The 19,120-nt window shown below is 42.7% G+C and overlaps 1 protein-coding gene and 1 long non-coding RNA gene across 3 annotated transcripts in view; one reads left to right on the forward strand and one right to left on the reverse strand.

Annotated features, from left to right (window-relative positions):
* The window catches only part of LOC139811237 (uncharacterized), a 226,446-nt gene that overhangs the window by 63,436 nt on the left and 143,890 nt on the right, over nucleotides 1-19,120 (forward strand). For both annotated transcript variants that reach the window (XM_071775397.1, XM_071775398.1), the window contains one exon: nucleotides 11,781-11,852. In XM_071775397.1, the coding sequence (XP_071631498.1) occupies nucleotides 11,781-11,852 (72 nt within the window). The remainder of the gene's footprint in view (nucleotides 1-11,780; nucleotides 11,853-19,120) is intronic.
* LOC139811947 (uncharacterized) lies at nucleotides 7,466-9,435 on the reverse strand. Its single transcript, XR_011731783.1, has 2 exons — nucleotides 9,304-9,435; nucleotides 7,466-8,525 (listed from the first exon to the last, which is right to left on the reverse strand). It is a non-coding gene; the product is annotated as an uncharacterized lncRNA (long non-coding RNA).

Here is a 19,120-nt window from a genome sequence, read left to right on the forward strand (position 1 = left end):
TATTGCATGTACTGCAAGCCGGTATTATGGGCTTGTGTGCTTCCTGCGGTACTGGGCGTCCCGCGTGAATACGTGAAAGTCTAATGCCGCATACTGGCGGGGCATTGTGTGCGCGGATGCATACACAGTGTCGGGGAGGAACGCAGGTAACCCGGTACACTTGTGCCGGCGAAGATGCACAGTCGCTACTGTCACGCGGCTTTCCTTTACAACGACGAGTAAAGCACTTCAGAAATGTGTTTATGGTGACAAATGCGTAACGATATTTTGCAACAGGATACGGCTTACAGAAAAGCGTTAGGTTCTCGACTCGGGTGAAGATACGTCATGTGGAATCGCGCGGGCAAAGTACCGTGGAATAGCGTTAAAATTGCCGTATAATTATATCGTTGTCGAAACGCGAATCATAGAAAGCGTGAAAGAATCTCCGTTTTGACTGAAAGACCTATTAAGGACGTTAATGTCTGATTTTGTAAACTTGTCAACGAGGATTTTTCATGCACATCGTATTCCGAGCGAAGGCGCTTTTCCTTGGATTAGGCGATACGATGAACTTTAATGCAGATTGACGTACTATCTCGCGCGTGCACTTTGCAAAGCTGTGTTTCGGTGATTTTATTTTTCGCCCGGATTGCGTTCAAGATTTGCAAACTTTTACACAATATGTAAATTTATGCATATTATTTGCCTAGAGCGCGGCCACTTTGCATTTTGTTTGTCTGTCAAAATCTGATGCATGCTATGTCTTTTCCTTCACGGCTCTGATGGTATTACACAAATATCTCCTTGCGTCTTTTCGTTGCGAGAGATAGACATTTTCCTTTCAATTCGATGAACGGTTCTCTATCTCTCAATTGAAGATGGGAAATGTGAGAAGAACGATAAAGGAGAATACGATGTCATTTTTTGTGGACAGATAATTTTATTTATTCGTAATTGCGCGATTACAAGTGCAGTTGTTGGAGCTTAATTGAACGGTAATAAGCCTAATAAATATTGATTGAAAAAAATCAATGATTTGTTATGAAAATAAATTGCAATAAATTTCGTCGCGCAAACACATTTGTTCGCTAATTCGTCCACGTGCACGATGGACATTTAATCCCTGATATTTATGAGATTTCACTTGGATTCGAATGATAATCGGAGACTCATTATCGGAATTTCTGTTTCGCGTACTTGGAACATAATTTTTGATGAACAGGAGGAAGTATCGACTTTCCGTTTCATGTACGATCAGCGATTCCTGCTATCTCTTCAACGGCGCTCATCTCTGACTTTACCCTATCGAGATCCCGCGCGAGATAGTGACGACGCTCTCGACGGCTTCTCATCTCGACGGAATGCTTGCTATCGATTATATCACGCACATTATATCGTGTATATAAAACCGCAAAGCCGCGGGGGAGGGGGAGGGGGAGAACGTGGGAGGAAGCTTCGACTCCCGCGGTGCCACGGGAGACTTCGTGACGAGGAGCTATTCCTGGAGTATTTTAGGGTTACAAGTTCGTTAGATTGCGGAGATAGGCCTCCGCGGGCTTATTTATGGATCGAATTCGCGAGATTTCCGGGAAAGCTCGTTTTCCGCCCTCCGCCGCACGCTACGCCGCTACCCCCGTCCCTCCTCTCATGTTCGCAGTCACGGTGTGCCACCCGCGCCGCCCCGTCCATTATGATACGACTGTTCGATCGAGCGCGGGGACGTGATATCACTAACTAACGAATCCAGACTTCAGAAATCGGATTTAGAAGCTGCCCGTGGGCCGCATTAAATATATAAATCACGAACGCGTCCCGGATTTCTGGCCGACTGACGAGTGACCCGCGCGTTAGCGAAATTGCGGTAGTTGATCTCGGGGAAAATATTAAATTTGCTACTTGCGGTCATGGTTAAGCACTTTTACATATTCACGCGCGTGTCAGCTACACACCATTCACATTTCATCGCCGCTCAGCGATAAACATGCGCTCGTCTTGATGTTAAATCGGCCGCGCGATGCACAAGTAATACCCTCCTCCTCGCGAAACGACGCTGCCGGAGATCGTGGGGAATTTCGTAATCGGATCGCGCCGACACGATTGACAAGACGTTTAACGATACGGCCGAGAGATGCAGCCAAGACGATGCTGCGCAGCGGTACACAGTTCTCCTCGCGGCGTGGCAATCGCTTCGCTGCGAGAGAACTCGTCTCGCCGGTTATGACACGAAACTCTTGCCGGGTGTATCGTATCAAGCAGCAAACCAATCAAGTTGCCACAATGGGGCTGAGTCGCAGGCGGCGGTGGCTGCCTCCGATACCGACGTGGAATTTTCCTCGGGCTTGCTTCAAGACGGTCCTCGTCTGCTCGCTGGCGAAACATTCAGGGTAGTGGTGTAAGGCACGTTCCACCGTGCCGCGCTGGAAGCTCGCGGCAGATTTTCACTAACAATAACCGTCACCCTCGCAATGGTAGCGACAACGAAGAAGCGAGACGCTACCGTGGCGCGGCTCCTACAGCGGGGGTGGGTCGAAGCAAATGGAGGCATCGATTCGCCATTTGTCTCGCTCTCGTCGAGCGACATCACCCTCTTCCCTCTTCCTTCCATCTTACGTTTCGCCACGCTATTTACCTGGAATTTGCATCACGACTGGAACTAGTAGCCGCTTTCCTTCTTCGATGGACGGTGTTCGACGGAGCACAATGGTGCCACAGTATGGGCTTAAGGAAACGTTTGGATTTCTGGCAGCTGACGGTTTGAACCGTTCAATGGTCGCCGAAGGATATCGACATCACCTTTCGCGAACAATTGGACGGAACATTCTGTACTCGGCTAATTGAAAGTATTCTGTTTTTACTTATCACGAAGATGCTGTAAAATGAAAAATCTCGCTAAATAGAAAAGTTTTATGGAATCTTCGCCAAGAAAAAGAGAAAGAGAAAGAAGAAGACAGTAGCTAACGTGATACCATGAAATAATTTTTGAGAGCGCGAGTTTACGGCGTTGTTAAAACGTACGCGAAGATTATTAAGAGACTCGCGATGATTATCACGGTACGTTCGAGAGCGGGATTAGTCTTTACGTATGTAGGCATGCAGCGCGACCGGCGCGCGGATCGGACAGAAAAGTCAAGGGACTCTCGTTATCGCTCGGTCGTTACCAAGATAATATCGTCGTTGTAGTACGACGGTGGGCGCACAGCGCGCCCGCGACATTCGCCAAGCAAGCAAGCAAGCAAGCCTGCATGCAATGCCTGCTACGTGGTTACACAATGGTGACCTGGCTGTAAACCCGCTAACGAGGACGTACTTCGACACCTGGCAGTAGTTTACTTTGTCAGTATACTCTTGGACTGTATAAGCGAGGAATAACGAGGGACAACTATTATTAGATGTAGTTACTCTCGACTATCGCGATGACGGTACCGTCTCGCGCCCGGCTTATACGAATAACGCGAGTTGGAGGTCCGCGTCAGTACGTTCGAGTTACACAGCGGAGCGATTGTGCTTCCAAACTGATATCCGTTGTGTAGGATATTTACTTGCTGCTGCATTTCGTATATAATACATATAACGATACGTATCGTCCAGAAACCGAAATAACGTTTGCCCCGTCAAAATTCAGTCGATTCACCGTCTTGTTCGCAATTTAAAAAAGAAATTCGATATTAGGCATCCTGGCAGTTACACCAGATATGAAATTTTATTAAAATAATGTCCATGAGATAATCGAAAGGGATCTACTTGTATCTCTCGAATTTAGTTTATTAAAAAGCACTGACACAGAATTAAAACTTTCTATTTTTGATACGTTACAATCATGTTTTTCATTCGCGCGTTCGAATCTCCATTTGTTGGAATAAATATCTCGTTTGTTTGAGAATAATTCGCGATGCGCGAGAGAGGGATGCGTCCGTGAACTAAACGCGAGGTGCATAAGTATTCACGTCGATAAAGCGCAGCGGCTCGCATGCGCTGCATGTTTTGAGAGCGTTGTCGCCCACAATCGTGGTTAATTACTACCATATTCATATACACGATACACGTTTCTTAGTCACGAGGGTAGGCTGCACGGGGTGCCTGCTAATCCGGCACGCAGATGCGGCCGTGTGATTCGTTAGTTGTTCCGAACACGTACATTGAATTAACACTGAGCTTAATTAAATCGCCGACATAAACAATCATCGCTGCATTTTGAGTGCAACACCGTTTGCGACCTCGCTACCCGGGCTTTTAGAAACAGCGAAAAAATTCACCATATTTTCTCTTTGCGCGCGAAGGGAATACTATACCGTGCCAGGTAGCGTCAAAAATTTTCCTTTTTTTTTTCCAAATAAATTCGGTAGCTGAATTTTCGACAGCAATTATTAGCAGCTTGTCGCAGCATTTTTATTTATAACATATTTTGTTAAAATTGTTATTGAAATAGATTTGTTTTAATTATCATATGAAAGATGTTTATTTGAAATGTCTATCTATTTCAATCTTTTTAAATCTGTTTTGTAATTAACCAACTCATTTTTAATTAATTGAATATGAATTTTTCATATGACGTTTGATAGCTATGACATGAAAAATACCACAATGCAGAAAAATATTTAAAAGAGTACTACAACGTGAGATTGGCTTATAACAAGGATAATATGAATTTTTCTAGACATAAGATCGACGTAGAATGAGAGAAGGGGGGATTTCCCGTGATTTTTTTATGAGAATGTTATATGACTCTGACATTTCCAATTCATTCGAGCTGTCGGTACCATGAACATATATACGGTATTATATTTACATTTGACCGTGAAATATAATACCGTAATAGAAAGGAAACGGATTGACGATAGTTCCCTTTCAGCTGCTCATAAATTCAGCGTCCTGGGAATGCTTTTCTCAGCGAAAGAGAGACGGAGCGTCATCGACGCGACGTATCGCAATTTCGTACATGGTTTAGCGGAAAGCCGTAATCGTAAAGAGCAATATCGGGGCGTCAATTAACGACCCGGAGGATGCAAGCTTCGCGTTGCAACCTGCGCTCGCGCCACAATTGGCCGCCGTCGCCTAAGTACAATATCGTTAAGTATTTCGTGTCTTGTCTTAATTGACACTTTAATTGGTTCTCAAGACGTAATTGGTATCGGACGTAATTGATGTTTACGCTTGTAAACATGAGTCGGACGGCGACTGGCTCGTCGATTTCTGTCGGAACTTAAGATCTTGTTCCAATTAATTAATTTCAATTAATTTGATAGACCCGACGTCGATGGCAGTCTCTGCGGAGGATCTCCGCAGGAAAAGCCCCCGTATCTCTACATGAAAAATCCGACGCGTCATTGCTCCTCGTAAGTTTTTCCTCACTTACCGTCCCGCGAGCCGTCCATTATTGTCATTTGTCATGTCTGAAAAGGTTATACCTATAATGTGTTTCGAGATAAGAGCAGCGACCTATTTTCCTCCCACGCGTGTTTCGTGAAATATAGTTCCGCATGTAGAGCTTTGCATTTACTTTTTGAATATAATCTAAGGTGCAAAATGTGCCCCAGGTGCGCTGTGTGGGGCATATGCACTTATTCGAGGTACGCTATCAGTAATACCCGCGCAATCTCCATGGTGCAATATATTTCTTGCGACATTTTCCGCGATTGTTCCGAATTCGCCTGGATGCTTGCCTTTTGATTGTTAACACATAAAGCCTTGGACAACAGGTTTTTGTCTAATTTTTGCGAAGTAACCGAGACATTAACAACGATGAGCCGCGATACGTAAAATAAACGCATGAAAAATGTGATCTCGATACAAATTTTATTTAACATATAATCTGAGATGACTGTCCTTGACTGATCACGCTTACGATCGTTATGCTTTTACAACGTTACGAAATAAAAGTGATCGATTTGATATTACCAACGATTTTGAGACACGATTTGGCATCGTTTGCGTGGTGATGTCTACCGGATTTAATCTTCGACAATATGACTGCCGGTACGACGAGGAGCACGTATGACATACAATTTGTTCATCACGTACAGTCGTACGTAGTACGACGGCCGAGTTACACAGTCGATACTGTATCTATGACATAACAATTTTAGAATCGGCACTATTGCTGACTACCAAAACAATGACAAGAGTTATTTTCTGTCTGACAGGTGTCGGTAAAATGTCGATCGCGTTTTGTTTCTCTCTTACTTCCACTTTATTCTCTTTTCTCTCTTTCTCTTTCTCTCTCTCTCGCTCTTTTTTTTTTAATATCGTTCGCTACGAGAGCGCGGGCAATTGGACGGACACAGTATGTAACATGGCAGATCGTGAACCGAATATGTCTGCAGGGATGGGCGATGCCGGCGTTATCTCGCATACCAAAATTTTTGAGATGTAACGAGGGACGATGCCTTTGGTGCAAAACGGTCGGAAATTAAATATGAGCACAAGCATGTGTGTGCCGTTAAAAGCCAATGGTTTTTTTATAACAAAAATGAGAGACACAGAGAAATATAGTCCGCTTAATTCGAAATTTCACGACGATTCAAGGAGATGACGATAGGAATGCATCCCGGTTTAAATGCGGAACGTTCAGCGCATACGCGCAATCTTTCGTCTATATAACCTGCGCTATTTCCGCAGTCATGCCGGCGGACACGTAAAAGACGTGGGGCGTCGTAAACGTGTTTCCGCGATATAGAAAATTTTATCTGTAGCAGGTATCAATTATCGCGCTTCTCCTTGACGTAGCGCGCGACCGACCGGCGCGTTTAGCTCGGCGTTTAGCTCGTTCGCGGTTTAACGGCTTCCGCGACTGATTACGCTCTCTTAGCTCCGTGATACGAACGGAAACTCGTAAAACCGGTCATATCGGTCGTCGTAAAAGCCACGGTCGAGCGTCGGTCCGGTCCGGAAGAAGGCAATTACAGTCGCCAGCGGTCGCGCAAACCGGGAGCAAAGGGAGGTCCCTATTTTCGTCCTTTGTCTTGCGCACGCGTCCAACGGAGAAACGATGGACAAGTCGGGGTTGAAAAAGGGCCAGTTGGTTCGTCCTCGCTGTATCGAATAAAACGGGCTTTTCATGGCCCTATCGCGGTTTTTATTCTCCGCTATGTAACCGCCATCCTTATATTCCCCGTCGACACACGCACGACTTTTACGAAACATTTCATTCATCGTTCCTCCTCTCTTTATTTCCCCCTTCCCCTTTTTCTACGGCAGGAAGTGTCGCGTTGGCAATTATAACTCCCAGACTCCCAGACTCCGTCTTGAGTCTCTATTTTCAAGACGAAGCTCGCGTTACCATCATCCAGCGAATTTCTCTTCTCTTTCCTCGGTATATAATACTTAGGTTACATTCGGTATTTTATTTCTTTTTCGCTGTCACTCCCGTGTAAAATAGAAAACGACGCGTAGGAGTCGAGATGAAACGGGAAGAAAAATAAAAGTTAGCTGCGAATGGAGGAACGTTCCTCCCGCAAGAGCGTGTCCCTCAAAACGGAAAAATTAATTACTTTCGTGACTGGCTCTGCCACACTTATACGTACATTTATTATACAAATTATTTCGTAGAAATTACAACAGAAACAATAGCATTATTAAAATATAATAATAATTAAAAAATATATAATTTCAAGTTTTTCTTCTTAATATTTTGCTAAATTCTAAACTAAGACTTTAGTATGTTTTTTTGATCGGATATTCCAATGAAGAGAAATTTCAAATGCATTATAATATTTTCCTATTTACATAAAGAAAATTTATCGATATAATATGGTGCTGTTGTCATTGAAAATGACAACTTCACTAAGCAATGTTTTTTCAGCATATGCATTTACATTTTAAGCATGTTTATAAATTCATTTAATATATAATATATTTGTAAGCGTGATTTAACATATAATTTATATTTAAAGTGTTCGCATTTTCTAGTTAAACGATCAGATATTTTTTTTAATGATGGCGGAGGTTGGTACTCAAAGGGTTAAAGTACTCTTTTATTCTCTCTCTCTCTATCTCTCTGTCTGTAATTAAATATTATACATTCTCGCGCATCATTTAAATTCAATCGCACATGGAAGATAAAGAGGAGATTACAATTAAAATGAACGCGGCACATTTTTATTGGGACGTGCAAATCACCCCAAGTGCTGGTTGAATTTCTAGCTGAATCCATCAAACGCGGATAACTGCTTGTGCATCTGATGTTTCAAGCACTTTGTTAATCGAAATGTTTGATCTCTCGCTCTCTCGGATAGCGAGGAGTACTTGTTTTTTGTGTTACGCGATCGTTCTCCCATAGTGCTCTCGACAGGAGCCTGCTGTTTTTTGCGCGTGTGAAACATACACTCCTGTATGTGACGAATTCAATATGCCATCCATTTTGTCAGACTGTTAAACTCCGCGGATACCCTTGGCTTACAACGACGTGTATCGGGTAACCTCCGCCTGTTTTCAGCATCTTCGCGCTTGACGTTGCCGTAGGCGTTTCATTAACGAACTCCTCGCTCCTTTCCCCCATCTCTCCCTCTTCGACGAATGTGGATGCTTGCTAATTAAGAACAGCTTGACTGAAAGAAGCAGCGTAATACGGTTCAATAACGCAATTAACGGTGCGCTGCTCGAGTTGAATGCATAAACGTTCTTTAAGCACGAAGCGCGAGTTCTTCGGGACATTATGTTGTGCTGCATCTTTAATACGAATCGTTAATTTCGAATTCAATGTACTGTAAATCAAGATTGCTTTGTGACCAGATAGAAATTTGTCAGGACTTGGTGACACGGTATTTGCTTTTTAATCGCACTGGCATAGTGAAACTTATATTGCCATTTTTATTGCTTGGTAATATTTGATAGAAATAAAATCTCTAGATATATACATATGAAATGAAATGATATAATAATTATGACACAACATGTTTTTTTTAACTTATTGCCGTTTCATATTAATTGAAGAAAAACATGTTGTATTATCCAGCCACAAACTAACTTTCGGATTAGATTTAGGGGATATTTAAACAGAGTGACATTTTATTCCTATATCGATATCGAATACGAATAAATCGATTTTGGCTTTTTTTTTTCACACGCGATATTATTCCATAGCTTACATGAGCTCGTAAAGAATCGAACGCAAACACGAACGTCAGCGTTGCTGCGTTTTCGTTATTTTTCCCGTGTTATTTTTCCCGTTTGTTGAATCTAACACAAACATATATTTTTTTTACGTTTACGCAACTGGTGCGCGCTGGCGAGCATCGTTTCTTAATTATTGTTAGTTCGAGCGCGTTGTTTTTGCTCTCGGCGATAAGTACAAAATTATGGAATCCTCGAGACGAAAGTTCTTACTGCTCGCGCGTTGAGTGCCTGCGGCCAGAATTCGGCCAGCGGCGCCGCGCCGCGTCGGTTGCATCGTTTACAACGTCGCCGTCGTGTCGCTCTACTGCAGCATTTCTCGAACTATGCTCCGTGAAACAGCGAAGTCCTGGGGAAAAAAAACGGTATTTTTTATTTGATAAATAACTTTGTTATACATAATTCTCTTGGGAATTTTAGTGGTTCAAAAAATTTTGTGAAAGTAAAATATGAGAGCAGTGTTGAGATCTTTTTAATGAGCTTTTTATGTAATGAGATCTTTTTAACGAATTATTATTGCAATATAAATTTTTCTGAAATAATAAGCAATCTAGTATTTTTGAAATTATCCATATGGCAAGAAACGCAAGAACTCATCTTCAAGAGAGCAAACGCAAGGAATACACTTGTGTGGATATCGGCATTCAAGATTTCCTTCAGGATTTCCTATTAGTCGTAAACTAGAATTGTCCCGTCGAATATATTCCGCTATTTATTCCTATTGCCGGTCTCTCAATTCGCCGATCCTCGGTCCGTCTTTCTCGTAAATTCCATGACGGCCGGGAAACTGAATGTTATTTGTATGAATATCGCGTCTGCGGCGGACATCACGTAAGGGATTCTCCCATAAAAAGGAATACGTCAGCACCGGAACGAAGTAGCTCGTTCCAGAAAAATGCTTCTCATCGGTGCGTAAACATAAGAATTATGGAATCAATGGACGGCGCGGCGGTCTCGTAAAAATTTGTTAGAGTCTACTAACGGGAAACTCTTTCCTACGAGGAAATATTAAGAAAATTCCATGCAGTACAACATTACATTTAATTGTCTATATATACAAGATTTTATACATTTTATATATTTTTTATATAAACTTTTACGTTGTTACGTGAGCGCCAATTAAAAACCGTCATTAAACCGGATTAAGTGCGGTTTATGTTCTTAAAATATGAACACCGCCGTGCCGATAAAAGGAAGGAGAACAATATTGAGTACACGAAACGTGGCCTGCGATTTCGAAGACGCGGCGGTATTCACAAATATTCCGAGAATTTCCGGTGGGGAAGTATTGCTCGTAAATTTTGACCGGGCATTCCACCACTTATTCTCGCGCGCTGCGGTTTCGCATCTTCCTTCCTCCGTTCAGAATTTCGCTCAACTTTCTTCGTTTTAGAACACTTAAGTAAGGGAACATCAACGAGCGAACTTGGCCGAGCATTTTACGCGAATATGATTATTTTCTTTCGGAAATAATATCTCGAGCTTGTCATATAACACGAGATTGCACATCTGTATTCATATATTTTATGCACTTACGACGTCTCCAGATTTTTCTTTATTGATTTTTTACAGAGACACATTTTTTATCAATCATGTCGCATTATTAGCCCTATATGCTTTGTGAGTATTTTTCTTTTTGTTATTTTTAGTATTTATATTTATTAATAGAAATACAATATAGATTATTTTTTTATTTATTAATTTTTGTGCTGGATAAAAAACGATCGGTATACTGACAAAGCTGTAAACTTCCAAAAGTATAGGGACACTGTTTTGTAGCGATAAAATAATTACATGAAGAATGTACGGAATTGGAAGAGGAGGAAGGGAACGATCACGCGGAATTCTTGTTCAAGACTTCCCTCAGGATTTGCGCGTTCGCAAACTTCGGTCGCCGACTTGACGCTCGACTATTTATTCCCGCTGCTTTACGACTCGCTTCTTCCACTTCGTTATTCGCCCACCTTATCGGGCGGCTCTTTCCCACCCCATGCGGAAGATTCGCACTCTGCAGAATGATTATTTATCCAAACGCTCCCTTCTTCGGCGATTTTGCACGGCTTTATAAACGCGAGAGGAGCGGGAAGAGTAAAATCCAGACGTTATCTCCATTTTTCTCTCTTCTTCACTCTCCTCTCCTCTTTCTGCAAGTATCGATTTTAATTTCAGCAGAGTACACGCCGTCGCGACGCCGCGCAAGAATCCTGCGAGTATTCCTGTAAAGTTTGCGAGAACGAGATTGTCGATATATATTCGACGGATTCGCGAATAACACTCAGCTCGTTCCTGTCTCGGATGTGTTCCGCCTCGTGATTCGCTAAAATCCGAAGTCAAAAATCGAGAGTTTTATTTTGCCGCTGTTGTTCTCTGTATATAACGAGTGAAATTATCGGGATAACAGGAATGCGAGCACGATTCAAATTTCTCCGGTGTATTAACTGAATAATGATCATCGGTTGTTTGGACTTTGAAACGATGAAGGTATAATGATTACTCGTTTGCGTTTATGCATCCAATTTGTGGTTTTGCTGCGCGTATACGTGCGATATGTATATGTTTGATATTATTTCGATACTTGAATATTTAATCATTTTATAGGACAATACACGTGTACCGTAACTTTATCGCATAAAATTTAATGTGATATTGTTGATCCTTTTGACTGAAGTTTTCGCTTTTCTCTTTTTCAGGAATCGATGAGAGGCATCGTCGCCAGGCCACGAAGTCGAGATATGTTCTGGATGATCAAATAACTGTTGGACGTAAGTAATGATCGTGCGAGTTTGACCGGACTCTATACGATTTATGGCACGGACAAAGCTCAATGTGTAATTACATAACTCCGCATTAAATGTCATAAGCGTAATTACGTTTTCCAATAGCTATGCATGAAAATCGAGCATAAATTCAAGCGTAGATATTTAATCGGTACAATCTATGCGTTTTCATCGTAGCCCACTAATTACGCTGGCACATTTTGAATTACGTTTGCTGGGGACATTTAATGGTACCAATTCCCGCCGAATTTGTAATTTAGGGTAGACTACGAAGATAATACTTATGGGATTATAAACTTAATAAAATGCACAAGCTGTCGTGTCGATAAATCTAAATTAGATCAGAATTCATGAAATTTACAAACAATTAAAAAACTTACGGTGAGTTTGCCGCATTTATAACGGTAAAGATTTAAAAAATACGACATTACACTCACGTAATATCTTTGCGAATTAAATAATACATATAGTCGATAAATTGGATAATTATGAGATTCCGAAGTTAAGATTTCGGCGATGCCGCTCTATAAAATTGTGGCGGCGATAGCGAGGCGGCGTGCACGAGAAATCTTTGCACGCTGTGCGTGGAATATATTTGCGACACGTACAACGCAAGGTGCGGTTTAAACTTGCAAACGGACTTCAGATATATTGCGGACTACAAAGTCGTAGAAAATCTCCGCCAGGCGGAACCGAACGTGATATCCGAAGTCACTCACGAATTCATAGGATATTTTTTTTCCCTCTCACTCGATTCCTCACCTCGCGTGCGCGCGTGCTTCCCCCGTCTCCCTTTCTCCGTTAACGTTTATTTCCACCTTCTTTGTCGACGCGATTTGCTCGCGGTCACGTACGCCGATTTGGTAATGCTTCTGAGGATCTTCCAAATATCTTCGTTCTCGTTATTATAAATTTTGCGGCAAGCTTTTTCATGGCTTTGCTTTCTCTACGCAGTATCCGAGAAATTCTTTTTCGGATACATTACGATTCGTATTTTTTCAAATGTTATTTCTTATTACTCTCAATATTCTTTATGAATTTTAGATTTTCTGTAATTTCGATTAATTGTTATAATATAATAATAACAAATGATAATAACTTGTTACAAGGGTTTGTTGAAATTCTCGAAAATATCTTGACAACGTCGAGAGGTATACGAGTATCGAAATATATAATCAGAATAAAAGAAGGATAAATGTAACGTGTCATGAAAACCCAACCGGTGTTTCTTTCCCTTTCATCGCTGTATTGCCTTCGCGTTGTCGCGCCCATAACTTTATTCCGCAAAATGTTCGATGTATAACACGCGTAAAAGCATGCTATGGAAATTGTGTAGCGCAGCTCTCACGGCAACTTATATCGGTATAGGGATTTATCGCGCGCGCGAGTGTACCGCGAGTAGCGCGAGTCAACAATGTAGGAAGTCTCGTAGAAATAACTCCGGGGAATAGACGGCCGTAAGCAATCGAAAGTATCCTACTCGATTTGGCTACGACTCCGCGGAATCTCTCGAGCGTAATAATGATGCCCGTACCTATCCCTTACCGGTAGTTACATCCGAGGAGATAATCGTCTTGGCGACCCAGTTTGCAACACATTCGTCGTATCACGAGAGGAAGAGAGAGAGAGAAAGAGAGGGGGGAGGAGGAGTGTACATGTATGCGCTAAAGCTATATAGGCATTGCACACGCGTTTGCAGTTCGAGCGTAAGGTGTTTGCGTTTTCGAGACAGTCTTAATAACCACTTCGTTGCGGCACTCTAACTTTCGAGCGTTTTGCTGGAAATTCTGAGGCAAAAGTTCTTCTACTTACTTTAACTGTAATAATTAAAATTCTGCTCGGGGAAAAATCGAAGCATAAGAACTCGCGCTACGTGTACGATTGTTGAATAACAAAAAGCGAATTCTATATTTATCTGTGATATTTGACGTTAATTTGATTTCACAGAATTTAATTTAATTTAGGAAACTACAATGAATTATACAACGTTATTTTTAAAAACTACAATAAATTACAATTATAAAAACGAGTCGTAGCAACGTTTCTCGTGTAATTATTATTTACTTCGAGTTTCTTTCTCTCTCTCTTGAGACGCGACATAATTTTCGATCAATAACGCGACTCTGTGGACTGGTACGAGCGATATTACAGAACGAGCGTCTGCTCGCGACGAGCAACTCTCGCATTTTTCGAATTACCGGGTCATGAGAACTCGCGCGAGGAACGGCGGCTAACGACAAGTTCGACCCGTTCGAATTCTCTCCTCCATCGCGGTGCGGAAAGGTGCGCCGAGGCGACATTACGGCAGCAGCTGCCGCGTATCGTCGTTCTACGACGACGACAACGACAACGACAACGACGACGACGATGGGTTTCGACTGCACTTCGGTGTCAAAGACGCAATAAACTTCTCGGCATCGCCGAGATGTTTAAGTGCCTCCGGAGTTCTACGAGTACTTCCTGGAGAGCAGCAGTCTTGCAGTGACCCAGTTCAAATAAAAACATACTGGGTATACCACATAAAATGATCAGCGAACGTGACTTCTTCGCCGGGAAGCTCTTACGGGAGTAGTATCTATTGACAGATTGAAATTTGTTATGGTTACTCGATCTCGACGTGCTACTTATTGACTTGTTACTTTTTCCCCAAGATAAACGTAAAACAGGATATCGCAAGCTAATTAAATTTCTAGATGCGATACAGTTTGTCGCTCGATAATTTGTGCTAGGCTGTTATATATATTATATTGTTCGTTATCTTTTTCTTGTTACCTTGTGACAAGAGAGGCTTTAATCAAATATTCATATACTTAGTGATAATAAAACGCATTGTATGCTTTGAACGGTGTGCATAAACACTGGTCTGGTCAAACATTTTCCTACGTGCCTCTTTGCGCTTCTCGCTTTTTATATTCATATTTTATCTTGTTTTTACATCCTTCACTTCTTCCCTTTGGTCTTCTGCGGCTGCAAAGACTCTCCGAGAACTCAAGAGTAGTTAGTTATGTTATTCGATGTGCATTCTTAAGAAGCAATGGGAAGCACCGGTAATTAACAATGTATATATCTTGAAGAAACAAATCTAGGACAGACAACAATTACCTATTACTATTTTATTCTCGGATATATACTATGATGTGTTATCACATACATGTTTCCAAAGATTATTACTTGCAAATTAGAAAGCGATTATAAATAATTCCACCGAAATACTAAGCTTTTGGACTTATGTCCTCCAGTACAGTATCTTGAGCGCAGAAATGCATCTTACACCCGTGTATTTCGCGTGTGCGCGTCATGACTCACGACTATGGTGGCGTCGAATCTCGCTCACCACCTTCGGTGCAGAGAGACGGTGCTCTCGAAACGTGCGCCAGACTATATAGAAGGATTACGCGCGAGCATCTGCTGCCGCGTTCCCGGCTCATATTACGTGCCTCCCTCCATTACGAGAGGCATTAATGCTCCCGATGGCACCCGTGTGTTTCCGGAGCAGGGAAAAACAATAGGTAATTCCCAGGACACTTGTCCGCACGCCCGCGAGCGCGCTCTGCTACCTGTCCGTTGTCCCCCCGGCCGGTCGACATAGCTAGTAGAAACAGAACGAATAGGGTAAGACAAGGGCGCGTGGTCGAAGCAGAGCGAAGGGATTAGATAGGGAAGCGGCACACCGCTTCTTCATTGCCCTATAAAACTCGGCGAACCTTTTACCAGCGACGAACAATTATAATCATCAGATGCGATAAAATTCGAAGGAGGGGAAAGAGGGCGGTTTGTGCGAGGAGCACGTAGACGCTTAGATACGGGTAAAGCTTCTGAAGAGTAAATAACAGCTCCGATAGAATCGAATCTTCGCGCGCGCCTCTACGCCGTCGTCGTCGTCGACGACGACGATGGCGTCTTTATCGGCGCCATTACGCTCGGTTTGCCGTTATCCAACTTTCCGAAATCAGAGAAAGCTCCGCCAACGTCGCGAATACCCTGGCCCTACTTTTCTCTCCCTCTCTTACCGTTCTCTTTCTCTTTCTCTCTTTTCTGCGCCTTCGATTATCTATAGACGTTCCATTCGTTTCCGGCAATTCCGTTCCATTTTTAAAATTTTCTCACAATCATGTCAGTTTTACAAGAGATAAAAGGGGAGACGGTCTCTCCTTACGGCCGTTTCCTTGTTATCGATTTGAATCACTGCGGTCTTTTGATGGTCATTTTGCGCGGTGCGCTAGGCGGCAGATTTGACAATTCGCGTAACACTGTAGATTAGTCCATTCTGCGGCGAGTGGTAATGAGAGTGGGTAGTTTCGAACCGCACGGTGAACCTGAGTGCGCCAAATTTGGCCATGCGGGTTGCAGTTCTCGTCAGCGTCATAAGCTACATCAACCGTTACGTTGCAACGTGTTGGTTCCTAATGGCTCTTCCTATTACCTGTCAGACATGGCACATTTTGATTCGGAAGAAATTATACTAGTGAGCGTAAAGTTTCGAGTTTCCAGTGGATGTAACGAGAAGTAGAAAATAATCAAGTAGAAAATAGCGTTGAAGTACTGAGACCATACTCTTTGTAACAAATTTTTAACATACCTCGAGATTTTTTAACTTCCTATGATTTTTGAAACTGTCAAAAAAATTATATGTAAAATTTTTATTATAATTTGATTTATTTAGATCATTTTATTTAATCATTTATTCTTGACATCCCGAAAGAAAGATACAACTTTGTACATGATTTATATTTTTATATATGCCATGTACATAGCTTTGAAAATTCGAATTGCCTAAAGTATTATCCGAAAAACGTATGAGAATTAGCGGAGAATCTTATTTTTCTCCTTTAGCATAACAGCAGCAACTAGATTTATTCATTTACACGCATGACGACTAATTAGCGCTTCATTATTCGTGGCTACGCCTTCGTTACGTAGTTATCACGTTGCATAATTAGATGCTTCTCTAAATACCGTGTTGTTGTGTTTCTCATATGCGAATATATAATGCATGCCACATGTTCGTGATATCGCATCGAATACCAGAAGATTCATCTAAATAAACCCTTGATTAATCGAATGCTTAATGGACTGTGTTAGACTAAATTGCTCATGCGAAATGAATTGAATCTATATCGGAAATGATAATTATCTGTACACTCTCATCCCCGCGGGCTTAATTAAATGATCATATCGTTGCGTAGAGATTTATTCAAGAACACGATAATTTGATTTTAGGGCCTGTTAGGTATATTCCAAGAAAAACTTGGCCGTGCAAACTTTTCTGAACGGCGACAGCTATTCCCCATTATCAGGGGATAATGCCGGCGATTCCCGTGACCGAGCATCGAATTCGCATTCAAATTCGGAGGGCCATTTTCGCGGGATGAATGGTTTTCCGTGAAAGCCGCAAATCCCGTCTTCTTCGTGCGATCGTACGGAATCGACCGTAATAATTCGATTGCTATACGCCTGCACCAACACTAGCGCGAGCAGCGTAATCGCGGCGCACCGGCTGTGCGCCATCGAAGTGATCGAAACCATCGAATTAATAACCGATCACTGTTAAGTTACACTACGCTGTTACGTTAATTATGATTACGTTACAGCACGTCAAATCATATCGCAGTATTCCGCTGTATTTAGTGTTTAGTCCATCGTTAATTCCACCGTAGCACCAATTTACCATCTCGATCTGGCAGAGATGCCTCCCCAGCGGCGTAAAATTAACGCCACTATCATCCGCTTGAGTTTCGCCCGCGCGTCACCGATGCGTATGCGTGTTTAGCCGACGATGCGTGCATGCGAAAACAAACGTAAGCCTGCGCTCGATCTAATTATATCGCCGGATGACTCGGCAACGCAGTGTTTGTATAGTTGAGGGGGGTTTTAGTATTAATCGTACATGGGCGGTGTGTTCTAATTCTCTCTCTATAATATTCTGAGTTTGATTATGAACGGTCATGATCGGTGGCGGCGATTGTGTGATTTTGTGAATGGGAAATTTTGAAGGGTTAATTCTAATTAAAGTTATATTTGAATGAAATGAAATAAGAAAAACAGTTATTAATACTGCTGTTACACGCACTACTATTTTATCGCTACTTATACTTCACTGCTAGTTATAAAATACGTAATGTCGAGTGTCGAATGCGTGATACCGGTATTATGGTTCGGCAACATTTTCTCGGCTCTCCTTTCTGTATACCGGCAACTCCCGCGATCGAGGATCCGTGTATCGACCGTCACGTTTCCGCGAGGCGAAACTACGGCGAAAAGAGACTACGAGAAACGGCCGCGGAGTCGATGGATGGCGACGTGGGACACAACGCGCGAACGACGCAGTTTCTTCGGTAGATTTATCGCCTTTTAAGAACGGTCGATTCAATTACGCCGGCTAGCGTCTCCTCGTAACGGCATACCAGGGTTCAGTCACCGGTACGTTTCTCGTTCCTTCGCCCAGGCGCCGCGCCGCGCCGGTGACCGAACGAAAACAAAGATGTAAGCCGGTAATGTGGCGAGTACTGGCCGAGCCCGGCGGTATAATGGTATTACCGAGGAATTACAAGATGAACAGAGATTATCTCTTTTCATGAACACCGTTCCGTCAAGTTGCACCCTTTTTCTTTCGTTCTCGCCCAGCTTTTGCGTCATCCTCTTCGGTTTTCCTCTCTTTCGCTTCTTTCCTCTTCCCTTCTTTTCCCGTCTCATTTCTCTTCGCTTCTTTGCTTCGTTTTCGTGCCAATCGCGACCAGTTCTAGTTCCACTAACACCAATCTCTGCCCCCGACATACTATCCTCCTCTTTTTCCTCGCCAGGTGTTGTTCACATCTTCTCGACTATGATATAAATGAGTTTTGATATTCGTTACGGTAAAATTGTCTTAACGATAATCCACCGTCATGAGCACCGCGCGAGCAACTCCGGTTTCCCGCTTCCGACACCTTCGCGCCACTCCTATAATTTCACTCCTCCCGCGGGACTTTTTTTTTAATCTCTCCTCGCGGCTTCATCGAGTCCTCCGTGGTCGTTAAAGCTGACGGGACAATTCAGGTAATAACGTAAGAAAGATCGGACAATTTTTATTCCCGTGGCTGGCAAGTCGCTGGCAGCGAGACGGTGCCGCGTTGCGGCGGTCGCCGCCGGATAAATTTATGGCAGTCGCCCTGCGCTATTCGCGGCGAGTAACACCCGCGTTTCAAGGAGATAAATTATACCGCCGCCTTCCCGGTTACGTCGGAGGTATGATCGTTTGCGTAATCGAAGGGATT

This window comes from Temnothorax longispinosus, chromosome 4, assembly GCF_030848805.1.
Source record: "Temnothorax longispinosus isolate EJ_2023e chromosome 4, Tlon_JGU_v1, whole genome shotgun sequence".
Lineage (NCBI taxonomy): Eukaryota > Metazoa > Arthropoda > Insecta > Hymenoptera > Formicidae > Temnothorax > Temnothorax longispinosus.